Source organism: Eschscholzia californica, unplaced genomic scaffold (assembly GCF_041429995.1).
Source record: "Eschscholzia californica isolate CP2 unplaced genomic scaffold, dmEscCali1.0.p SCAF_2, whole genome shotgun sequence".
NCBI classification, from domain to species: domain Eukaryota; kingdom Viridiplantae; phylum Streptophyta; class Magnoliopsida; order Ranunculales; family Papaveraceae; genus Eschscholzia; species Eschscholzia californica.
The window spans coordinates 30479767-30501687 of NW_028238309.1; the positions used below are offsets into that span (position 1 = coordinate 30479767).

Below are 21921 nucleotides of genomic sequence, written 5' to 3' on the forward strand. Positions count from 1 at the left end.
GTAAGATGTATGAAGAACCTCGCCTATGGCGCCCTGGGTTGGATAACATGCACCTTCCTTCCTTGTCTGGTGTAGAAACTGAGCTCTTAGAAGCGGATATATCAGAGGAGGAAGTGTTGAATGCACTTAAGGACCTGGCTAAGGATAAGGCGCCTGGGCCGGATGGCTTCCCTATCTCATTCTTTGTCAGGTGTGGGATAGCATTAAGACCTATTTGATGGAGATGATTGCTGAGTTCTCTGAGGGGCATTGTTCCACTGGAGACTCAACCACATCTTTATAGTTCCCATTCCTAAAACACAAAATAGCTCTAGATTCCAGGAACACATACCAATCAGTGGCTAAAGTTCTGGCTATGAGGTTGGCTGGAGTTGTGGGAGGCTTGATTTTCCCCTTCCAAGGGGCTTTTGTGAGTGGGAGGCAGATATTGGATGGAGTCCTGATAGCTAACGAAGATAGACTCAAGAAGGAAAGAGGGTACCAAGGGATTAGTAGTGAAAGCTGACTTAGAGAAGGCCTATGATAGGATCAGTTGAGATTTCCTATATATGGTTATGGAACGTATGGGCTTTGGCTATAAATGGCGTAGTTGGATATACTCATGTATCTCCACTGCCACCTTCTCTGTCCTGATCAATGGAAGACCCTCTGAGGTGTTCCAGAGCTCTAGAGGTATCAGACAAGGGGATCCTTTATCCCCCTTGTTGTTCCTTCTAGTAGCAGAAGTGTTGAGCCAGTGCCTCCAAGAGGCTGGGAGGAGGGGCTGGATTAAAGGCTTCAGAGATGCTGATGATGGCGAAATGATCAACCATCTCCAGTTTGCAGACGATACGTTGTTCTTCATCTAGGAGGATGCTAATCAGCTGAGGACATTGAGGGACATTCTCATATGGTATGAGATAGCATCGGGGCTCAAGGTAAACCTGCACAAGTCATATATTTATAGTGCTACTAAGATAGGTGACAATAATATGAACCACGAGATGATTAAGGAATAGCAGTGACTACAATTTTTGTTATATATCATAACACTAGTTGAAACCTAAATGAAGGTTGATACTTATTCTCGCCCGACGACTTTGCATAGTGTATGCCACTAACAATTGTGGGAATTAGTTAAGATCAACGTTGGCAGTAACTAGACTTTGTTCTAAAGAGTAGGGAATATGGGATTCCTACTTACGTGCGCTGGTGATAATTTCAATGTTTTTAAGGAGAAGTTCAGTTTTCAGTTAAATGTTGTCCTTTCGAGATTAAGGCTGGATGTTGGTTATCTTTTGTGTTTGGCTTTTCTTGCTTGTTTAATAAGCCATTGTACACGTCGCAGTAAGCTATCAAATAATGTGTGTTGATATCGAGTCGGCTGAATCTGTAACTTTTTTGTCTCGTTTAGGCATGGCACAAAAAATGTGGTCTCATTTAAGATTAAGCCTCGCAGTTGGTTTACTTATTTGTCTGGCTATTATTTCCAATCTAACAAGTTATTTCGCATGTCGGAATAAGCTTTCAAATGATGTGGACTGATATTAGATCTATAATTATTGTCATGACACCAAAAGTAAGCTTTTAAATGATGTGGGTTGATGTTAGATCTATAATTGTTGTCATGACACCAAAACTGTGGTCCCATTCGAGATTAAGACGGGCAGTTGGTTTACTTATGTGGTTGGCTATTCTTTCCAACCGAACAAGCTATGGCGCACGTCGCAATAAGCTACAGATGATTTGGGCTAATGTTGGATCCAAATTTTCTGTAATGAATCCAAAAACGTGCTCGCATTCGAGATTAAGGCTGGCAATTGGTTTGCTTTTGTGTTGGCTCTTCTTAACAAGCTATTGCGCAAGTCGCAGTAGACTATCTAATGATGTGGGCAAAAGTTGGATCTATAATTTTTGTAATTAGTTTCATACATCATGTCACGACGCAAAAAATATGGCCCGGTTGGTTTCATTTAAATACCTTACGAAGAGCTCATAGTTTACTGAGATCTTGCAATGTGTATCAGTACATGCTTATATTCAGAATGCATGCTTTTCTACCATTTTTTTTATGCGTTCATCGTCTACCGGGTGTAAGGACAAATTTGTTTATGTTTTTGTTTTCTCGAGTAAGGATACTTGGTCTGGAAGGAGAGGTCAAGAGATGTAATCTTGCTTGGAAACACCAGAAACTCCAGGTAATAGGGTCAACCACAAATGACTCTGCAATTTTTGTTATATATCATAACACTAGTTAAAACCTAAATGAAGGTTAACACTTGTTCTCGCCCGATGACTCTAATTCTGTTCATTTGTCGCGATCTTTGCCCTTTTTTTTCATGAAAAATCAATCAATGAATCTTTACATCAGAAAAACCTAGATTATGTATGGCTCGATGATAAGATTCTAACTTAAATCTTTTCGTGAGTTTTTATTTTAAATTCTTTTCCTGTCTCGTTTAGTTGTAGCAGTGACGTGATCTTTAATTCTGAACATCACTGAAATCCTAAATGCTTTTTGCATGAATCCGATCAAAAGATCCTTAATCAATGCTTTTCCTAGGGTATTAAGATTTTTAAACATACCAATCTCGTTGGAATGATTAAAGAGAGGCTAGGAAATCAGTCTAGATGTTGAAATTGACGGTCAAATGTATTACAGCTGTATTTTGTGGGTGGATTGGTTGATCAGTTTCCTGCTTAGTCCATCTGATTTATTGACTAATGCAACAATTTTTTGCAACTAAGTAAGCTTGAAATTATCCCTGAAAAAGAAAACTGGGTCTGCATTATAACTGGTATATTTGGGTCTGATTTGACAGTTGTTGATTTTTGGCTTTGGATAGTGTATGCCACCAATAGTCGTGGGAATTGGTTAAGATTAAGGTTGGCAGTAACTGTTTATCCTGAAGAGGAGGAAATATGGGATTCTTTCTTCCATGTCAGTTTTAATTTCTTGTGTGCAAGTAGAAATTCGTTCTTTGTAATTAACATGTGGTCCTCTCGAGATTCAGGTTGATTGTTGGTTTGCTTTTGTGTATGGCTTTTTTGTTCAATTTAATATGCTACTGCGCTCGCCGGGTCAAGTAATGTCTGTTGATGTTGGATCTGCTGGAGCCATAATTTTTCTAAGTATTTTCATACATCATGGCATGACCCAAAAAAATGTGATCCCATTCGAGATTAAGGCTGGCAGTTGGTTTACTTTTGTTGTTGGCTTTTCTTTCCAAAAAAAAAACAAGCTATTGCACATGTTGCAATAAACTATAAATGATATGAGCTAATTTTTTTTTTTTTTTGCATAAATCAGCAGGCTTTTAGGTAGCCAGAACCTTTACAAAAAAGAGACTAAGAAGCAAAACAAACAAAAAGCCAGCACATGGTGCTCAAGCCCACAAAGGCAAACAAAAGAGACAACCAAGGAGAAAACATATGATCCCACAAAAACATAACAAAAATGAAACTAAAGAAGAATGACATAACTTCAGCCTATACCGGACAGTACCCATGCTATCATCAAGAGCTATCTGCTGCATAGCTTCACTTAAGTCTGCTGCCCCTAAAATATCCATCCCAATCACAGTCCTAGCCTTAGAGAGAAGGTCGGCCAGCTGATTGACCTCCCTGAAAACATGCTCCACTGTGCAAACTGCAAACTTTTCTCTAACTGACCTAATCTTGCGCCATAACTCAAGTGATTGCCAAGGAGGTTCAGCTCCCTCCTTAGTCAGTAGATCACAAGCATATTGGGAATCTGTAGCAACCTGCACATAACTGAAACCAAACTCATAAGCCAGGCCAAGTCCAGCCTCTATAGCCTGCAGTTCATGATGAACAACACTAACAGGCTTTGCACCCCCCTGAGCAGCCACAATCACAGAACCACAATGGTCCCTCAACACACAACCAAACCCAGCATGGTCAGCAGCAAATGCACCATCAGCATTAAGAAGAACACTGCCTAGAGCAGGACCAGACCAAACACAAGGAATAACAGTAGGGGGAACCACCAGCAGCTGCAAATTCCAGTTCCTCTCAAGAATAGGGACCCTAGGACTGCTCTTAGTCTTAACAGACAAACCAACCATTTTCATTCTTACCTCTTCCTTGATCATGTGAAGCACACCCTCTAGGTTTACTCTTGTATTAGCAAACACTCTTCTATTTCTTTCACACCACACATGGTAAATGAAAGCATTAAAAACAAGCTTACCCAAAATGCCAACCTTATCAACCCCATGAAACAACCTGCAGCAGCATTGGATCATAGCATCCCAAGAATGACATGGAGCATGCCTCAACCCCAGCAACCTTAAAAGATCCTTCCAAATAGCCTGAGAATATTTGCACTTGAAAAATAGATGGAAATCATCCTCCTCTTCCTCATGACACAAAGAACAAGTAACCATCACATTCAAGCCCCATTTATACAACTTCAATTTGGTCTTAGTAGCTCTATGCAACACCACCCATGTAATGAAACTATGCCTAGGGACATTATGACTGAACCAGACCAAGGAATGCCAAGCAATCTGAGGCAGGGACTCCCTCATGGCTTCATAAGTACTCTTCAGAGTAAAGTCCACTTTATCATTAGCTAACCAAATTCTCCTATCCTCAAAATCAACATTACAATTTACTTGGGACAGACCCTCCTCCAAATTACCAAGATAATGAACTTGAGGAGCAGGGATAAACCACTGCCCATCAACCAAACAACTACTAACAGGAGCCTCAAAGTGTAAAATACTATCATACCTGAGCTGAGGAGGGAAATGGGAAGCCAAGATGCCCATAGGGTGCCAAGGATCCTTCCAAAAACTAATACTCTGACCATTGCCAACAAGAGCCAGGCAGAATTGAAGGCCATGACCCCTATTTTGAAGAATTCTGCGCCAACTCCAAGAAGCTTCATGAGGAACCTTCAAAAACCAGAAGCAATTGCCCTTGATAAGATGGACTTTCACCCAAGCAACCCAAAGGGTGGGTTTATCAATAAACAGGTCCCAGATATGCCTTAAAGAACAAGCATCATTAAGCACACCCAAACTCCTAAGATTTAACCCACCCTCTTTGAAAGGATGGCACACCATATGCCAACTGATGGAAGCCCCTTTAGCATTCATTTCAGGCCCATCCCAAAGAAATCTCATAAACAATCTATCCAACTCATGAACAACTCTCTTAGGCAGCACAAATACACTAAACCAAAAAATCACCATACCATTAAGCACTGATCTAACCAAAGTCAGCCTACCTGCATAGGAAAGGAACCTCATCTTCCAAGACTTGATCTTACCAAGCACCCTATCAATCAAGGGTTGGCAATCAGAGTAGCTCAACCTAGAGGAAATAAGAGGAACCCCTAGATATCTAACAGGCAGAGAAGCACAATTAAACCCAAGGCTCTCTTGAATGGCAGCTAAATTGTCAGCATTCACCCCAGCAGCAAAAATAGAACTCTTAGCCTTGCTTACTCTCAGGCCAGTACAAGAGAAAAAGACATCAAGGACTTCAACAAGAGCCTTGGCTGAACCCATATCACCCTTCATGAACACAAGAAGATCATCAGCAAAGCTCAAATGTGTTAGCAAAGGATCCTTACATTTGGGATGGAGCAGAAATCTCCCAGCAGCAACCATATTCCTCAAAAGGACATTAAAAACCTCCATGACTAATACAAACAGATAAGGAGACATAGGACAACCTTGTCTAATGCCCCTCTTCCCCTTGAAATAACCATAGGAACTACCATTTACCACCACAGAATACCTAGGGGAAGAGACACAGACTTGAACCCATTGCACAAACCTAGCTGGAAAACCAAACTTCCTCATAATCAACAAAAGGGAGTCCCATTCAATAGTGTCATAAGCCTTTTGCAAATCAATTTTGATAGCACACCTTGGAGGGCCTTGAGACCTATGATAGTTCCTAGTAAGCTCATGGGCCAGAAGAATGTTATCCTGAATGGCCCTACCAGAAACAAAAGCAGACTGACAAGGACTAATAAGATAATCAACAATCCTCTTCATCCTAAGGGTGAGAATTTTGGTAATACACTTGTAAATCACATTACAACAAGAGATAGGCCTGAACTCAGTGACCCTAGAAGCATTAGAAGATTTAGGCACAAGAGTAATCAAAGTGGAGTTAACCTCACCAAGCAACTTGCCAGAGCTAAAAAATCTTCTCACAGCTTCCACCACATCATCACCCACAATCTTCCAGCAAGATTTAAAGAAATGAGCAGAAAATCCATCAGGACCTGGGGCCTTGTCCACACCAATAGTAGAGAGAGCATAAACCACCTCATCTCTAGTCACCATTGCATCCAGCACAGTAGCCTGCTCCTGACTCACCAACCTGTCAAAAACACAAGCATCAAGAAGCTCTAACCCCTCCCCACTTAAGTGAGAAGAGCCAAAGAGCTCAGTATAAAAATCAACACACTCCTTAGCAACATCTGGCATATCCACTAGTTTCACCCCCTCATTATTATAAAGGTAAGGAATATTATTCCTAGACCTTCTTTCTCTAATAGAGAGATGAAAAAACTTAGTATTCTGGTCCCCCAAATCAATCTTTTGCACCCTGGATTTCTGCCTTAACATAGATTCTTCCACACCCACCAACTTAGAATAAGAAGCAACAGCCTCCCTTTCCTGCAACCTAATATCAAAATCAAGAGGAGACTCCTTAAGCCTAGCCTGAATAGACTCCAAAGACTGCCTAGCAACCTGCACCTTGTTAGAAAACCCAGCATACTTCTTCTTTTTCCAGAGCACCAAAGCCTTCTTCACATTCTTCAATTTACTCACAAGTCTAAACATAGGGTTCCCACACACAGATATGCTCCAAGACTTCTCCACAATGTCCATGAAATCCTCATCTAAAGTCCAAGCATTAAAAAACTTAAAAAGCCTAGGGCCACAGGAAACTCCCTCAAACAAAGAGAGAACAGCAGGGGAATGATCAGACACAATAGGATTAAGAAACTCAACTTTGGCATTAGGACACATACTCACCCAATCAATATTCACCAACACCCTATCCAACTTTTCAGCAACAGCTCCAAGACCTACTTGTCTATTAGACCAAGTGAATTCATTACCAGAATAGGGACAATCAAATACCTGGACCTGGTGAACAAATTCCCTAAAATCTAACATACCACCCAGCCTAGCAGCCACACCACCAACTTTCTCCTTAGCCTCCAAGACAGTATTAAAGTCACCCATGAGCACCCAAGGATAGTTAAACTCCAAAGCTAAACTATTAAGAGCACTCCACAAGTTCCTCCGCAACACAACATCAGTACTAGCATACACAAAACTGAGTAAAAAACATCTACCATCAACTAAAGTAGCCATCACAGTCAAATGCTGCTCAGACTTAGCCACCTGAGCCAACTTAACTAAAGTAGGATCCCAAAACACCCAAATCCTACCAAACCCATCACAATCATAATTATGAATCCAATCCCAAGTAGTCAACAGCCTAGACCTAACTTGGTCCTTATTCTGAAAAGCAATATGAGTCTCAAGCACACCACAAACACACAAATTATTATTCTTAACAAATTTTGTAACCTCAGCAGCCCTAGAGGGGTAATTCAACCCTCTAACATTCCAGCACCCTATATTAATCATTAGACACAAAAGAAGCACCCATCCTAGGCTTGGGAGCCTCAGCCTCCATCAAAATCTTTGCCTCCAAGGCAAGAACATTACTACCCACAAGTGTGGAGGAACTCCCATTAAAATTGCAACCAGCAGTGCCAGACATAGGTCCCTGCCTACCCTTCACCTGGAACAGCCCAGCCTTATCCCCTCCCACACCTGAACCAACAGAAACAGAACCAGCCTGGTTTTTATAGTTCCTCTGCACCACCAAGGTACCATCTCTGCTAGAAGCAACACCACCCCCAGACAAACTAGCACCCTTCCTTCCTTTACCATCAAGTAAACCATCATAACTCCCCACATCCCTCCCCTTCCTCTTCATACTCCCTTTAGATTTCACCTCAGTCCATCCCTCCTCTGAACTATTAACCCCCTCCATAGGAATCCCCTCATTAGCTACCTGGGAGACATTGATCCCCATCTCAACATCAGTAGGCTGACCATGAGTAACATTAGCCCCCCATCTCAACATCAGGGGACTTACCAAGATCACCAACCTCAGCCTTTTTCCCATCAGCAGCTTGCTGCACCTTCTTAGCCTTCAAACAAGACCCAGAAGCATGCCCCAACTCACTACAATGCACACAAAACCTAGGTTTCCAAGCATACTCAACAGAAACATCAAACTCCTCACCATCCACACAAAATTGAAGAGTGGTAGGAAAAGAACTCTTCATAGAAATATCCACACATACCCTAGCATAAGCCATCCTAAGGCCTGAAGCTGTAGGACCATCCATAAACAGAGGCTTCCCTAATAAACTAGCAATATCAGCCAGCCCATCCTCATGCCACAAATGAATAGGGACACCTCTCAACCTCACCCATATAGGTATAGAATCCAACTTCATAACCTCCTTCTCAAGAAAAGGAGACCAAGGTCTTGCAATAAACACTCTATTGGCCACTGAGATAGGCTCATGTTCAAGAATCATAAGCCTATCCTCTTCCAAAACAGGTCTAATAATGAAAACAGAATCACCATGAAGAGTAAAGGTTACCTCCCCCTTAGGCTTCCAGATGTTGAGCAAGGTCTTCTTAGCTACCATAAATGGCATTTTGCTACCAAAAAAATTTCCAACAATCCACTTCTTACAAATCTCCAAATGGGATTGATAATTGGAAGAGGATAGAACAGCTCGACCATTCACTACAACTGGAGCACGAAATACCAATGGCTTCCTACCAGCAGACCGAGATCGAGAAAAGAGCTTAGTCCAATCCAAGGAATCATTAGAATTACTTACCTCAGCTGGAACCTTCAATTTTGGCAAAGACTCACGAACCACCGCCTCTAAACCAGCAGCAGCAGTGCTCGAGGAGACTCTCAAAGGACCCCTGGTTAGACCACCAGACTTCAACCCTTTCATCATCCCCTCAACAAAGCTACCCTGTTTCGAAGGAACATCAGATCCCAAAGAATCTGAAGTCCCCTCACCAGGGGCCTGGAGGGAATCCTCCATCACCATCGTAACTAAAGAATCCTCCACCAGGAGAGATTCAATAGCCGAGTGATCGCAGAAAGTAAAACAAGAGAAGACAGTCCTCCAAGAACGTCGGAGAAGACTCAGAAATCCAAGCAAATCGGAGAAGATAATAGGCGGCGCCGGAAAAAGAAAAAGAAACCTAAAAATCGCCCAACCCGAGAGCTTCTCTCTCCTACGTCAGCCTCCTTGATCTATTGAAACCTAATGTGGTCCCATTCGATATTAAGCCTGACAGTTGGTTTATTTTTGTGGTTGGCTATTTTTTCCAATCTAACAAGCTGTTGGGCTCGTCCAAATAAGCTATCAAATGATGTGAGCTAATGTTGGATTTATAATTCTTGTCATGACACAAAGAGGTGTGGTTCCATTCGAGATCAAGGATGGCAGTGGGTTTACTTTTGTGTTGAGTCTTCTTAACAAGCTATTGTACAAGTCTCCGGTGGGCGACTTTCAAACTAAAAAAAAAAAAGTTTTTTTTCTCTCTCCTCTCTCTCTCACTAAATTTTTTTTTTCTTTCCCCTCTCTCTCTAGATCGGATTGATCCGTCTTGAACGGATCTGTTCAAGGTCGTTCAGACCTTGAACAACTCGTTCAAGGTCCGAACATACCTTGAACGGATCAATCCTCCCTCTCTCTAGATCTAGAGAGAGAGCGGGGAAAGAAAAAAAAAAAAAAAAATTTTAGTGAGAGAGAGAGGAGAGAGAAATTTTTTTTTTTTTTTAGTTTGAAGGTCGCCGGCCGGAAATTTGGCCGGCCGGTGACCTTTGCCGGAGAAGGTGATGAGGTGGCGTAACAGATGATGTGGCGTGACATGGCAGAGAGAGAAAAAGAGATGGAGGAGAGAGAGTGACGGTGTTATAACGGAAGGGGGCAATATGGGTATTTTTCGTAAAGTGGGGGGCCAGGCGGGAAGCTGGTCACAAAGTAGGGGGCCATATGGGAAATAACCCGAATGAATGCATTCATACGAATTATATTGTCTGATAAGAGCGGCTATTGGTTTTTCTTTACGTTTTTTATAGAGTGGTTGTTGTGGTTTTTTGTACTGTTGAGTGTGTTTTTGTTTTAGTTATATTGTCCCTTTTGAGAGTATTTAAAATGAAGAGTTTTGTGTAAGTGTAGCTTTTATGTTATAGTGCATTTTAGGGTGAGTATTTTGTAGAACATAACTTTTTGTTTAATGACATGATCTTTTGTCAAACCACAGTAAAATGAATAATTAGTGGTTGTTTGAATGGATAAATGTGGTTCCCTTTATTGGATAGTTCCAACGTGGAAGTACACCTTTATGTTTTGTATTTTTGTATAGTAATAGTGATACTATTAGTATGTTTCTATATAGTTTTGTTTTGTATGTGGTGGACAACGTTTTTACTTTACACCGTATAATTTATATGATTCTTGTTCGAGGGCGTTTGAATTTATTTGTAAGTGATATATGTTGTTAATTAATGTTTCGGGAAGTATTTTGATTGTTTCGTGCGTAAAGTCAACAATTTGACTGTTTTGTGTAGAGTTAGTGTTTATTAAGTGTAAGATGTAATACTATGAGTATGTCTTCGTTTTTTGTACTTTTGATTTTAGAATATGTGTATTTGTGTGAGTTTTATTTACTTTGGTATCCTTTGTAGTATGAGTATATTTTACACAAGTTGTATCTTGTATAAGCAGATATGTACATAAGTGTATCTTGTAGGGTGAGCAAAAACCGAACCAATTGGCCGAACCAAACCAAGTCGAACTGCATCGATCGGTTTTTGGGGCGAACTGATCACTGTTCTACTCGGTTCGGCCGAAAAACCGAACACCTCAAAATTGGTCTGGTTTGGCCTCGACTTGAGTTTCTAGATACCGCTCAAACCGAACCGACCGAACCCTAAGGAAAAATGAAATAATAATTTTATAAAGTTAGAAAGTGCTAAACTGAAAAGGAAAAAAATTAGAAAACCCTTAATCAAGTCTTTTAAACTACTACCCGTCCTCCTTTCCTGGTTGTTGTTGTCGGCTTCACCAACCACCCATCCACCCAGCACCGGAAAGTTAAATCTTCTCCCGTCACGAATTTGGAAGTTCCGCGTATCCTACATCAAGATAAGACCATCAATATTTTTACACTTTTACTTCATCTAGAGTCTAGACATGGAACTTGAGAAGTGAAAAAAGAAAAGATGGAATTTTATCCTCATAACATCCAGGCGATCGATCTAGTGGTAGTATCCAGCAAATTCTCTCAAACCAGACCAATTTACCAAGCAAACTAATGGCTACCAACATGACAAATCTTCTATTTTGAGAGAGTTATCTATGTGGAACATAGCTGTTATCACCTCAAAACTTATCCAGCTGCAAATCTTTTTTTTGTATTGATCAGCAGGCTAAGGGAGCCAGACCCAAAAACAAACGGACTCCAACAGCTGCAAATCTTATGTTATAATATCACATAAAAAGGAGGACCACGGCTAAAGATAATGTCCTGTGTCAAATAAATTAGCAGCACATCCCGCCTCCCTCCCATTAGTACTAATGCCCAAGTAGAGAGGACAAAAAGTGACCATGCACCAACTGCTTAATCAATCACATGCAAACAGCACGGACCAAGATAAACGCATAAAACTCAGGGGTCTTTCATTTGTTGTGTCAATAATCAGCAACTTGTGATTCTACACTACGAGTTCAGGAAAGTAGTTCCGTCCACTCAACATATGTCGAATATAGATAGCAGACTCTCCACATTGTCTACCCTACAAGTAGTGGAAGGAAACTATATGCCTACTGTTAAAGAGAGGTATGCTCGAGAAAGAACATAAATGCAAGTTAGAAAAGAAGACCCCTTTTCGTGGAGAAACCTAATCAAATCTAAAGGTAAATAATAGGCCCGTGCTATTTACAGAGCTGCTAATAGCTATTTACAGGGCTGGCTATTTGGAGATCACCTTTTTACTATTTACAAATATATTTGCTTTTATCACAACTTATTAACTATTTAGAATTAAGCCCCTATTTTGAGATAGGTCCCTCCACCTAAAACCCTTTATCCCTTCCAGACTTCTAACTCATTGGCCGACTTTTAACAAAAAAAAAAAACTCATTGGCCGTACTTCAACCAGTTTTCTTCTCCAACCTTCATATTTCACAAAAAAAGAAATTTCAACTTAAATTTTCTTCACCAACCAAGATGAGGAGATATCAAAGGAGAAGGTAAGATTGTTGTTTTTCTTACTCTCTTTGTTTAAGTTTTTAAAGAAATCTTGTTATAGATTTAGGGTTTATGGATTCATGGTGTATTAGGGTTTATGGATTCATGATGATTTTTCACTTACATTTCAATTTCTTGATCTTCTAAACGTTATCTTTGTAATAGGAACATCCATTAGTTGATTTATTAGGGTATTATGATATTATTATTGTTTCAACTTTTTTACTTCTCTAGATCGTATGATCTGATTATTGTGTCAATTTTTGTGAATGATATTTGTGAATGAGTTTATAGGGGTTCCACACTGAGAAAATTTGGATTATTGTGTCAATTTTTGAGGTTACAGTTTGAAAGTAGCAAATCCTCATAACTGAAGCTTTTGTGATGTTAGAAACCTTTACTGAAATTCTGAAATATCCACTGAGTTGTTATTAAAGTGATTTGCTTCTCCAATAGAGAAATTGGAGATCTTTAATGGTGGAGTCAAAAAAGAAGTTTTAAGGGTTTATAAACTAGTCTATTTCTTATCTTTTTTTATTAAATGGTTTTCACCATTGAGGTTTTGTGTGTCAAAATGGTTTTCTTATTAAATGGTTTTCACTCACACAAAAGTGAATATAATTCACTATATATGGTGTTAGATGATCGAACCGAGGCGCATCATTTCGATTTTGAGCATGATAAGTCAAACGCTCGTATCAACTTAGTTTTGACATTTCGGTTATGACTTTCGCCTTCTAAATTGTATCCAACTCGGGAGTAGTCTACTTATGTGATTAACATCATTAGTACATAAATAGTGTGACATTTTTTCAGAGGTACTACATGGAATAGTATTTTATCAACTGTTTTTTAATCGTCTTCAGGGGTTCTTTAAGTGTTACAACAGTGACCAAGAAGGTACCTTGATGTAACTTTAGCTGCCATTGCTTACTATTGTTGGAGTAGTTTTGACTCGTAATAGATGCTTGTGATCCAAAGTCCATTTCTTTGCCCATTGTGTCTCTTATTTGACATTCCTAGAGAAATGGAGTAGAGTATCCATCTGCTGCTCTTTATTAACTTGTGTAGTCTTAGATGATGCGTAACATCAAGATGGTCATGATCATTGTAGTCATAAAATTGCTGTGAGCTACCTTTGGTTTTAGGTAATTTATTCTCGATGTGAAGTATTTTTAGTTATATCTGTACATTGCAGTTGGGCAGTTGTTGTCCCTTCTAGAAATTGGATTAGTGGGGTTTGAAAGCAGTTTCATGGTGGTCTATTTCTATTCTTTCTATTGGCCCAAATTTTTTAAATTTATGTATAGTTAAAATTTTATTTGATGTTCATAGCTTGTATTCATTACTTTTTACAGAGGAACGAAATCTGGAACATGTCTTAATGATCAGACGGACACAAATAAAAAAGTACTAGATGAAAGAGAGAGACCAACACAGTCTAATCTAAAGAAGAGAGCTGAAAAACGTCAACGACTTCAAGAGGGAGACGCAACACAAACGTTAGAGGAAACCACACCATCAGCTATAGAGGAAGCCGTACAACCAACTCTAGGGGAAGAAGTCATACCATCAGCTATAGAGGAAGCCGTACAACCAACTCTAGGGGAAGAAGTCATACCATCAGCTATTGAGGAAGCTGTAATGCCACCTCTAGAGAAAGAAGTCATAACAAAAACTTTAGAGGAAGTCACACCACCAACTCAGGAAGAAGTCGTGCCCCAAACTTTAGAGGAGGAAGCCGTACAGCCAACTCTAGGGGAAAAAGTCATACCATCAGCTATAGAGGAAGCTGTAATGCCAACCCTAGAGAAAGAAGCCGTGCCCCAAACTTTAGAGGAGGAAGTTGCACCTTTGCCATCTTCTGCCCACACTTCCTCTACCATCCCTAGTTCCTCGGCAGTTAATGAATCTTCTTTCGCACCATCCGACCCTTCTCTTCTTCATTCCTTTAAACATCACATTGCTTGTAAGATATGGAGTGGAGAGGTAAGTTTTCTTATTTTTATGTTAGTCATTAATAATCACGAGTAATGAGCATTATCTTTTGAATGACTTCAATTGTTTTTTGCAGAAAGATGATAGAGTTTTAAGAGTAAAGTATCTTATTGGTGTTGCTGACTTATGGAATTTGGACAAAGAATGTTCTTATGTTAGGGAGAAAATAGAAAGGTCAGGTTTTCTCTCTTTGCTTCAATTCTCTCATAGAAAAATTGATAGTGTTTTAGTGAGTGCATTTATAGAAAGATTCCATCCCGAGACAAACACATTTCATCTCCCATTTGGTGAGATGATGATCACTTTGGATGATGTTGCACATATTCTAGATTTACCGATCGATGGTTTAGCAGTGGAAGATGATAGGTCAGATGGTATGAGTTACTCTGAGACATATTCCCTTATGTATGATACTCTTGGAATGAAAGAGGATGTTGCAAAAGATGAGTTGAAGAAAGGAAAAGCCAAAACCATTAGTCTTACATCCTTGAGGTCGAAGTTTGGTAATTCTAAGGAAACTGATTTAGTTGAAAAAAAAAATCAGACTGTTAGAGCGTACTTGTTATATATAATTGGTACTTGTTTGTGTCCAAATAAAAGTGGTGGTAGGGTTTCAGTTTTATACTTGTTATGTTTGAAGAATGTCGATGAGGTTAAGAACTATTCATGGGGAACTGCTTGTTTGACAAATTTACTTCATGAACTCGGGAATGCGAGTCGCTGGAGTAGCCAACAAGTAGCTGGATGTATTCCGCTCTTGCAGGTAGGAAATCTAGAAATTTGATCCATATGCCTGACTATCTATTCATGGGGGAACGAGTTGTTTAACAAATTTGCTTATTTTGTTTCATCCATTTTTTTATGACAGAGTTGGATTTACCTTCATTTGCCGACTCTTCATAGAAGAGTCGACCTACAAGGCTTCCAGCCTGGGATGCCTTTTTTATGTCGGAGCAAACCTGAAATGACTAAAGTAAATGATATGAAACTGAGTTTGAAGAATCTACGTCAGGAAATTGACGATGTCAGAAATGAAGATGTAAGTATAGAATGAAAATTTAAGTGTAAAAAATCTTACAGTTTGGAGTCTTACGAGTCTAGCTAATTGTATATTGTTTTTCTTTTCAGGTTGTGTGGGATCCTTACAAAGAAAATCGAACAAATTATCCATTGGGACCCTGGCAATATTACATTGGTTTTATCGTGTGCTTCGACACAACCGTCGCTGTCTATCCTCAGAGGGTTCTACGACAGTTTGGATTCCTTCAAGATGTACCATCTAAACCGTTCAAACACGACAAAAAGAAGTCAATTATTAGTCACAAGAACTATGGTCCGTATTATGGAAACTTAGGAAGCTGGACATGGAAACGATGGAGAAACCACCTTATGAGTGACACCATCAAAATTGAAGCAGAACCCAATCAAGGATGCACCCCTGGATACATGACTTGGTACATAAATGTTTCACATACTAAAGTGACTCACCCAGACAGACGAATAACACCACTGGCTACTACTTCGGTGCCCGGAAGACCAACTTCAAACAATCTATTGTTTGTAAAACGTGTTGTAAGTGCAAGTATTTATAAGGTTTATACACGTTATTTATGTATTTATAGTTTTCTCTAATTTTTCTCTCATTTTAATCCAGAGCGACAATCTTATTAGCATCATAGACAATCTAAAGACTTGTGGGGGAGGCCTAGACGCACCAATGAGTCCACGCTTGAAGAGGATATTTCATGACATGCTTCAGGGGTTGTACTCATTTTGTTCTCGTATGCAATGCCCAAACATAAGAGGAAAAATGGTCGTAGAGGGAGAATCAAGCGATGAAGATGATGAAGATGACGAAGACAATGAAAGTGAAGATTATTAAGGAAAATGGTTAGGGGTAGTAGAATTTTTTGTAAAATCATAGACATGAAGAAAGCCAACCAGATCTTTTTATATTTAGAGCTTTGTAAGACGAAAGTGACTTTCGTAATGTTTTGGTTATCAATTATAAATATGTTTGAGATTATATTCGTTTACTCTAACTAAAAAACTCAAGCATAATGACCGAACATTTACACATTAAAGATCAAATTGACCGAAATTTTTTCAAAATTAAACATCACATTGACCGAAAATTGTTCAAAATTAAACATCAAACTGACCGAAATTTTTTCAAAATTAAACATCACATTGACCGAAAATTGTTCAAAATTAAACATCCAACTGACCGAAAATTTTGCAAAATTAAACATCACATTGACCGAAAATTTTGCAAAATTAAACATCACAATGACCGAAAATTGCTCAAAATTAAACATAAAATTGACCGAAAATTTTGCAAAATTAAACATCACATTGACCGAAAATTTTGCACAATTAAACATCACTATGACCGAAAATTTTGCATTAAACATCACATTGACCGAAAATGTTAAAAAGTTAAATTTCAAGGCTACAACAAACTGAATTTCAAGGCTACAACAAACTGAGTTTCAAACTAAATATTTCATTTCATATGTAAATTTCAAGGCTACAACAAATTGAGTTTCAGGTTCTATGTGTTTTAGACTTGAAATTTACATTCATTGAAACAATGAGATCTTCACTATATATCTTCACTTTTCCAATCCATAAATCTTCACAAAAAGTTTCTTCACAAAAGTAACTTCACAAAAAATTTCTTCACACAAGTATCTTCACAAAAGATAACATTTTGACAAAAAAATGTTATGAATATTATCCTATCCTCTTCACTCCAATTCGAAATGGACAGCTTCCATCTCTTCAATTCCCATTTCTTCTTTATACTGCTTGATTCTTTCCTTGCACAACTCAATCCACTGTGCAGTGTTATCATTCATAACTCTCTCGAAGTATGAAAAGTTTGTCAAACATGGTATAGGAGACCCACTTTTAAGATTTATAGAGACAAAGTGTTTACTTTTTAAGTACCCTAAAACAATCATAGTTGTGCATGTTGGTGATGGTGGTTTCAAAGTAGGTACAAACGTGAGGCATTGGTGTTTGGAAAGTAAGACCACTACCTTTCCAAATGTCTCTGCTATGACATGCCCTTGTTCTGGCATGCCCATCCAATTTTCAAATGGAGCAACGTTCCCATAATATTGTAAGCATTGCTTCAACCGTTCAACTATTTCGGTGGACCACATACGTAGATATAGAGATGAATTTGTATGCATATTCTTGAGCATTGATGCCCTCACTTGCTTCCACCCATAACTGTTTTCAAAACCGAGTTGCTTTGAGACTACATGGTATCCACAATGTCCATCTCCAGGAACATCTTCAATGTAATCTATATATTTATGTAAAGCATGAGGAAATTCGTGCAAGCAACAACTCCGCATCAGGTTTCGCCTTTCTATACTTTGGGCCTTCATCAATTTATCCTCCCATACCTTTTTCTCAGAGTTCAGTTTAACGCATCGGTCTTCTTGCTCAAGAATTTGTTCCCCGACACTTGGTCCTCTTTTTCGCTTCGCTTCATAAGCCGCTACCTTACTTAACATAACCTCATACTTGGACAACTCTCTTTTTGTTGAATTTTCTTTTTTAATTTGTTTTCTACCTTTCCGTCCCTTACCAATGATAGGTTCACACGGCTCCTTTACGTTGATGCTTTTTGGAGTACCTATCAACTCTAATTCCACCAAAATTTGATCTCGAACACAATCTGGTGCGGCTTCCCACCTTTGTTTGATCTTTTGTAAAATCGGTAGGTCGTCAAATGGAACTTTCTTAATATCTCGACTAATTGTGTATGAAAGTTGTTTCCAATAAGGATCAATGGAGGATAGTGGTATAATTGAATCTTTTTGCTTGAAATTATAAATTTCATGGGTGCATGGTAACCCGTATACGCTCCGAATGCTACATAAACAACTTTTTTCACTGAGTAACAGTTTCTCGATCTTCTCAATCTCTTTTATAATAAGATCCAAAGCTCGATGTGCAACCACATTACGTAGTCTGTCGAACAATTTCCTATTATATTGTTGCATAACAAGTCTTTTATCTCTCTCGAATGAGTGTGTGATATCAACAAACTCGAGCTCAAACATTTTGTGTGCTGCCTCCCAACAAGTCACAAAACTTCCTTGTGAGTTAGATAAAAATCCTTTGAGTCTACTGTGTTCTCCTTCGGCTCTGCTCGTTGTTATGGTGCCAAAATGTTTTTACCTTGTTTGTCCAAAAATGTACAAACTTCTTCTTATATGGCGTGATCCAAGTACTGATACAGTAATTCACAATTGCCACCCCAATACTAGTTTTAGACCAATTACTTTGCAAAGCAGACATATTCTCTTCAAATTGTTTCTCTGTCTCTGACCGAACAACATTGTGCCAGTCTGCCATGAACTCCTCACAAGCAAGGGCTACCCCTTTAAACGAGCTCGCAGCATGGGATTGAACATTCTTGTTTATATGCCATAAACAAAGAAGATGGTGAGCCTCGGGAAATACAACATCGATAGCACTAATCAAAGCAAGTTCTCTATCGGTTATAATAACTGTAGGAAAGCTTCCAGAAATATACAATTGTTTGAGGCATTCTAACCCCCATGCGTAGTGATTTATAGTCTCTTGAGACATAAATGCACATGCAACCGTAAAAGTTTTTCCCGTTGAAGTAACAGATACCGCATGGAAAAGTGGATGCTTAAATCTGTTTGTTTTGTATGTTGAGTCAATTATGAGAACTTGGGGAAAACATAATGCAAGACTTACACTCTTAGGATGTGCAAAGAATAAATCGGAAACCTCATCTGAATTTTCATGACACCGGTGCTTCACCAAATAGTTTTGATCATTGCACAACTTGTAAAGTTGTTGAATTGATGTTCTACCCTCATTGAAGTCTTGTTTTATCCGTTGTGCTTGATTGTAAATTGTTTTTTTAACTGTACAATTGTCTTTGCTGCGTTTTTTGAGGTTCAAAAGGATTTCTTTTGCTTGGACCCCACTCTTAACCCACTCTTCAACAATCACTTTCTCATCTTGAGTTAACCGAGCAACGTATGCGTGTCCCGTTAGATCTTCAGGAAGAACGTGATTGTGACAACCATTCAACAAAACAATCACCCACACTTCCGAACGGATACATTTCGTTTTTACTCTAAAAGGACAATCACATTTCATGGTACCTGATTTCCTACTCTTCGCGTTGGGCTTGGTAGTATAATACTTATTTTGTTCTCTGTTATAAACTCCACTTCTCTCACAAGATAACACAATATATGAACCTGTTCCACCGTTTGAACTCTTGGTGCGAGATGAGCATTTTACTAAAACAGTTTTATGTTCTTTTCCAACTTTAATGCACCAATTAACAGCTTCTTGTCCGGACTCAAAAAACTATAACATAAACATAAACAAAAATGAGTATGTAAGACCAAATGTAATCAAAGAATAAGAAAAAATGAGTTCAAATTAGCTTACCATATCTGTGTCGAAAAAGCGGGACAAATCAAAGCTTAAACAATTGGGTTTGATTGGGTCTTCATGGTTGGTATGCTCATCATTGGCTATATCGTTTTTGTCTCCATTCCCATTATGATTCGGCTAGATAAAGTGAAATGCACAACAATTTTAAAGTTCGACAAAAGTATACGTTGCAAAAATACGTCACCCAAATTGGTTGATAAAAACGGCACCGAAATTAGATGGTAAAAGAGGCACCGAAATTTTCTTATAAAAATGGTACCGAAATTAGATGATAAAAACGGCACCGTATTTAGATGATAAAATCGGCACCGAAATTTGTTTATAAAAACGGCACCGAAATTAAATTGTAAAAACGTCACCGAAATTTCCTTGTAAAAACGGCACCGAAAATGTTCATCTTTTTAAGCATAACTTCACCGAAAATTTGGGTCGTTGATAAAAGAAAGAAAAAAAAGTTTACCTACAAATCTGAGTTATTTTTTGAAATAATCACCACAAATTAGTTTATCTTACCTCTAAAGTTATGTCTTCACTTATAATGTTGTTATATGAATCCAATGAAGAGTTGTAGTTGAGTTCTTCAATACTAAAATCTTCCATTAATAAACCTTCTTGACCACCAAGCTCCCCCATTAATGTACCTTGCTCATTGTTAGTTTCTTTCATTACTAATGTTTTTAGTAGATGATAGTGAGTTGATTGTTCATAGTTGTGGTGGTGATTGTTGGGATGGTGGAAGGTGTTGGTGGTGGGGTTTAAGGATGAAGAAAATAAAATATCTTCTACTATATAATCAATATTTATTTGTTTTTAAGTTTGATCCTTATCAAAATTTGATTTTAGTCCCTATGTGCTTTGTAAATAGCAAAACCTTATTTACAGAGAAAGTGAAAAGATTCCAACTTTTGGGCCCTCTAAATAGCCAAAGTAGCTCTGTAAATAGTTTTGGCCTAAATAATATGTTCGTTGAAAACAAAACAACAAAGCCAAAATAATGTTCGAGAGCACTAAAACAAACCTACCAAACCTTATAACTCAAATCTACACTAAAGGATGAAAAAGAATTGTACTATCAAATAAAAGATATATCGGTAAACTTCCTAACCAGCAACTTGAGATAGAAACTCCCTTCAAAGAGACCGAGTAAGATTTCATTATAATTACCAGTCGTTCAACAACCAGAAAGAGTGATTGAATCTGCAAAGCACACATCCCCAATAACAATTCATGAACATAATAAAGTTAATGTGAACAAAATGTGTAATTACACAGAAGACCCCTGTAAAAATGTAACTGCAAGTTTACAAAAGGTCTCTCGAAGAAACAAAAGCACTCCCACAATCCAGTAAGATAAGTTCTACAACCTTTTCAAGAGATACATATCCCTAAATGCGAGGTTAAGGAATTACATATTACGACTAGGAAAAAGATTGCAGAAAGAGGAAACTAAACTGTCATGAAAACCCTTAAATAGAGGTCCTCCTTGAAACCCCCATCCAAGAATACCAACCGTCAGTGAATGCCTGGATGTGGATAGCGGTCATGCATACCCGTAATCACAGTTAATGACACATTTTAAAGGTGGAAGACATATAGCCTAAGCAAAACATTTTTTCAGGAAACAAGCTACTATAGAAAACTCCATCTTAAAGGTGGAAGAGACATAGCCTAAGAAAAACACTTTAGGGAAACAGTTTATAAACAAAAAGCTTTATTAAAGACACAGAGTGATTTCTAAATTATAAATAACAATCAGATACCAAGGACCAAAGTGAACCCTCAGAACATAGTAGCTACTTAATTAAGGATTACGGATTTGAAGTACGTTGCCTTCCTAAAATGAACATGGGCAGAATAATCTCCCACGGTGGGATTCAGGATTGTAACTAGAGGAGGGTGGTGTGGTTTTTTAGAGTTGGCGGCGCCGCTTATCTTCTCCGATCTTCTTGGGATCTCGGGAGTTAGTCGGAACTTTTTTTTTGTTATTCTCTAGGTTTTTGTGTCCGATTGTTTCCCTGAATCTAGCACGACCTTCTTTGAAGGGATATGTTGGAGAAAAGGGAGACGAAGCTTCTCCTTCCTCCCCCTGGTGGTGGAGATTCAGATCCTT

At 38.7% G+C, this 21921-nt stretch overlaps 3 protein-coding genes across 3 annotated transcripts; all 3 read right to left on the reverse strand.

Annotated features, from left to right (window-relative positions):
* Positions 1-859: 859 nt before the first annotated feature.
* LOC147557355 (uncharacterized) lies at positions 860-8085 on the reverse strand. The gene is made up of 3 exons (XM_086658810.1): positions 7693-8085; positions 3475-7502; positions 860-923 (listed from the first exon to the last, which is right to left on the reverse strand). Exons 1-3 carry the CDS (start codon positions 8083-8085, stop codon positions 860-862), a joined length of 4485 nt encoding a protein of 1494 aa, XP_086514936.1.
* Positions 8086-16814: 8729 nt separating this feature from the next.
* On the reverse strand, positions 16815-20685 carry LOC147557356 (protein FAR1-RELATED SEQUENCE 5-like). The gene is made up of 3 exons (XM_086658262.1): positions 20325-20685; positions 19806-19928; positions 16815-19721 (listed from the first exon to the last, which is right to left on the reverse strand). The coding sequence occupies exons 1-3, from the start codon at positions 20475-20477 to the stop codon at positions 18492-18494; spliced, it is 1506 nt and encodes a 501-aa protein (XP_086514388.1). The 5' UTR covers positions 20478-20685; the 3' UTR covers positions 16815-18491.
* LOC147557357 (uncharacterized) lies at positions 17096-18427 on the reverse strand. The gene has a single exon (XM_086658811.1). The coding sequence runs from the start codon at positions 18425-18427 to the stop codon at positions 17096-17098; it is 1332 nt and encodes a 443-aa protein (XP_086514937.1).
* Positions 20686-21921: the final 1236 nt, after the last annotated feature.

Bases quoted from the DNA above. Each gene is read 5' to 3' on its own strand.
- LOC147557355 (XM_086658810.1), bottom strand. From the start codon at position 8,085: ATGGGGATCAATGTCTCCCAGGTAGCTAATGAGGGGATTCCTATGGAG. The intron at 7,503-7,692 runs GCAAAGATTTTG...ATTGCTTTTCAG, and splicing joins GTAATGTTCTTGCCTTGGAG to AATAAGGACCAAGTTAGGTC. The intron at 924-3,474 runs GTATAGGCTGAA...TGACTTGTGCAG, and splicing joins GATAGCATGGGTACTGTCCG to GTTTACCTTGAGCCCCGATG.
- LOC147557357 (XM_086658811.1), bottom strand. From the start codon at position 18,427: ATGTTTGAGCTCGAGTTTGTTGATATCACACACTCATTCGAGAGAGAT.
- LOC147557356 (XM_086658262.1), bottom strand. From the start codon at position 20,477: ATGAAAGAAACTAACAATGAGCAAGGTACATTAATGGGGGAGCTTGGT. The intron at 19,929-20,324 runs GTAAGATAAACT...CACTTTATCTAG, and splicing joins GTGAAGACATAACTTTAGAG to CCGAATCATAATGGGAATGG. The intron at 19,722-19,805 runs GTAAGCTAATTT...TTTATGTTATAG, and splicing joins GCTTTTTCGACACAGATATG to TTTTTTGAGTCCGGACAAGA.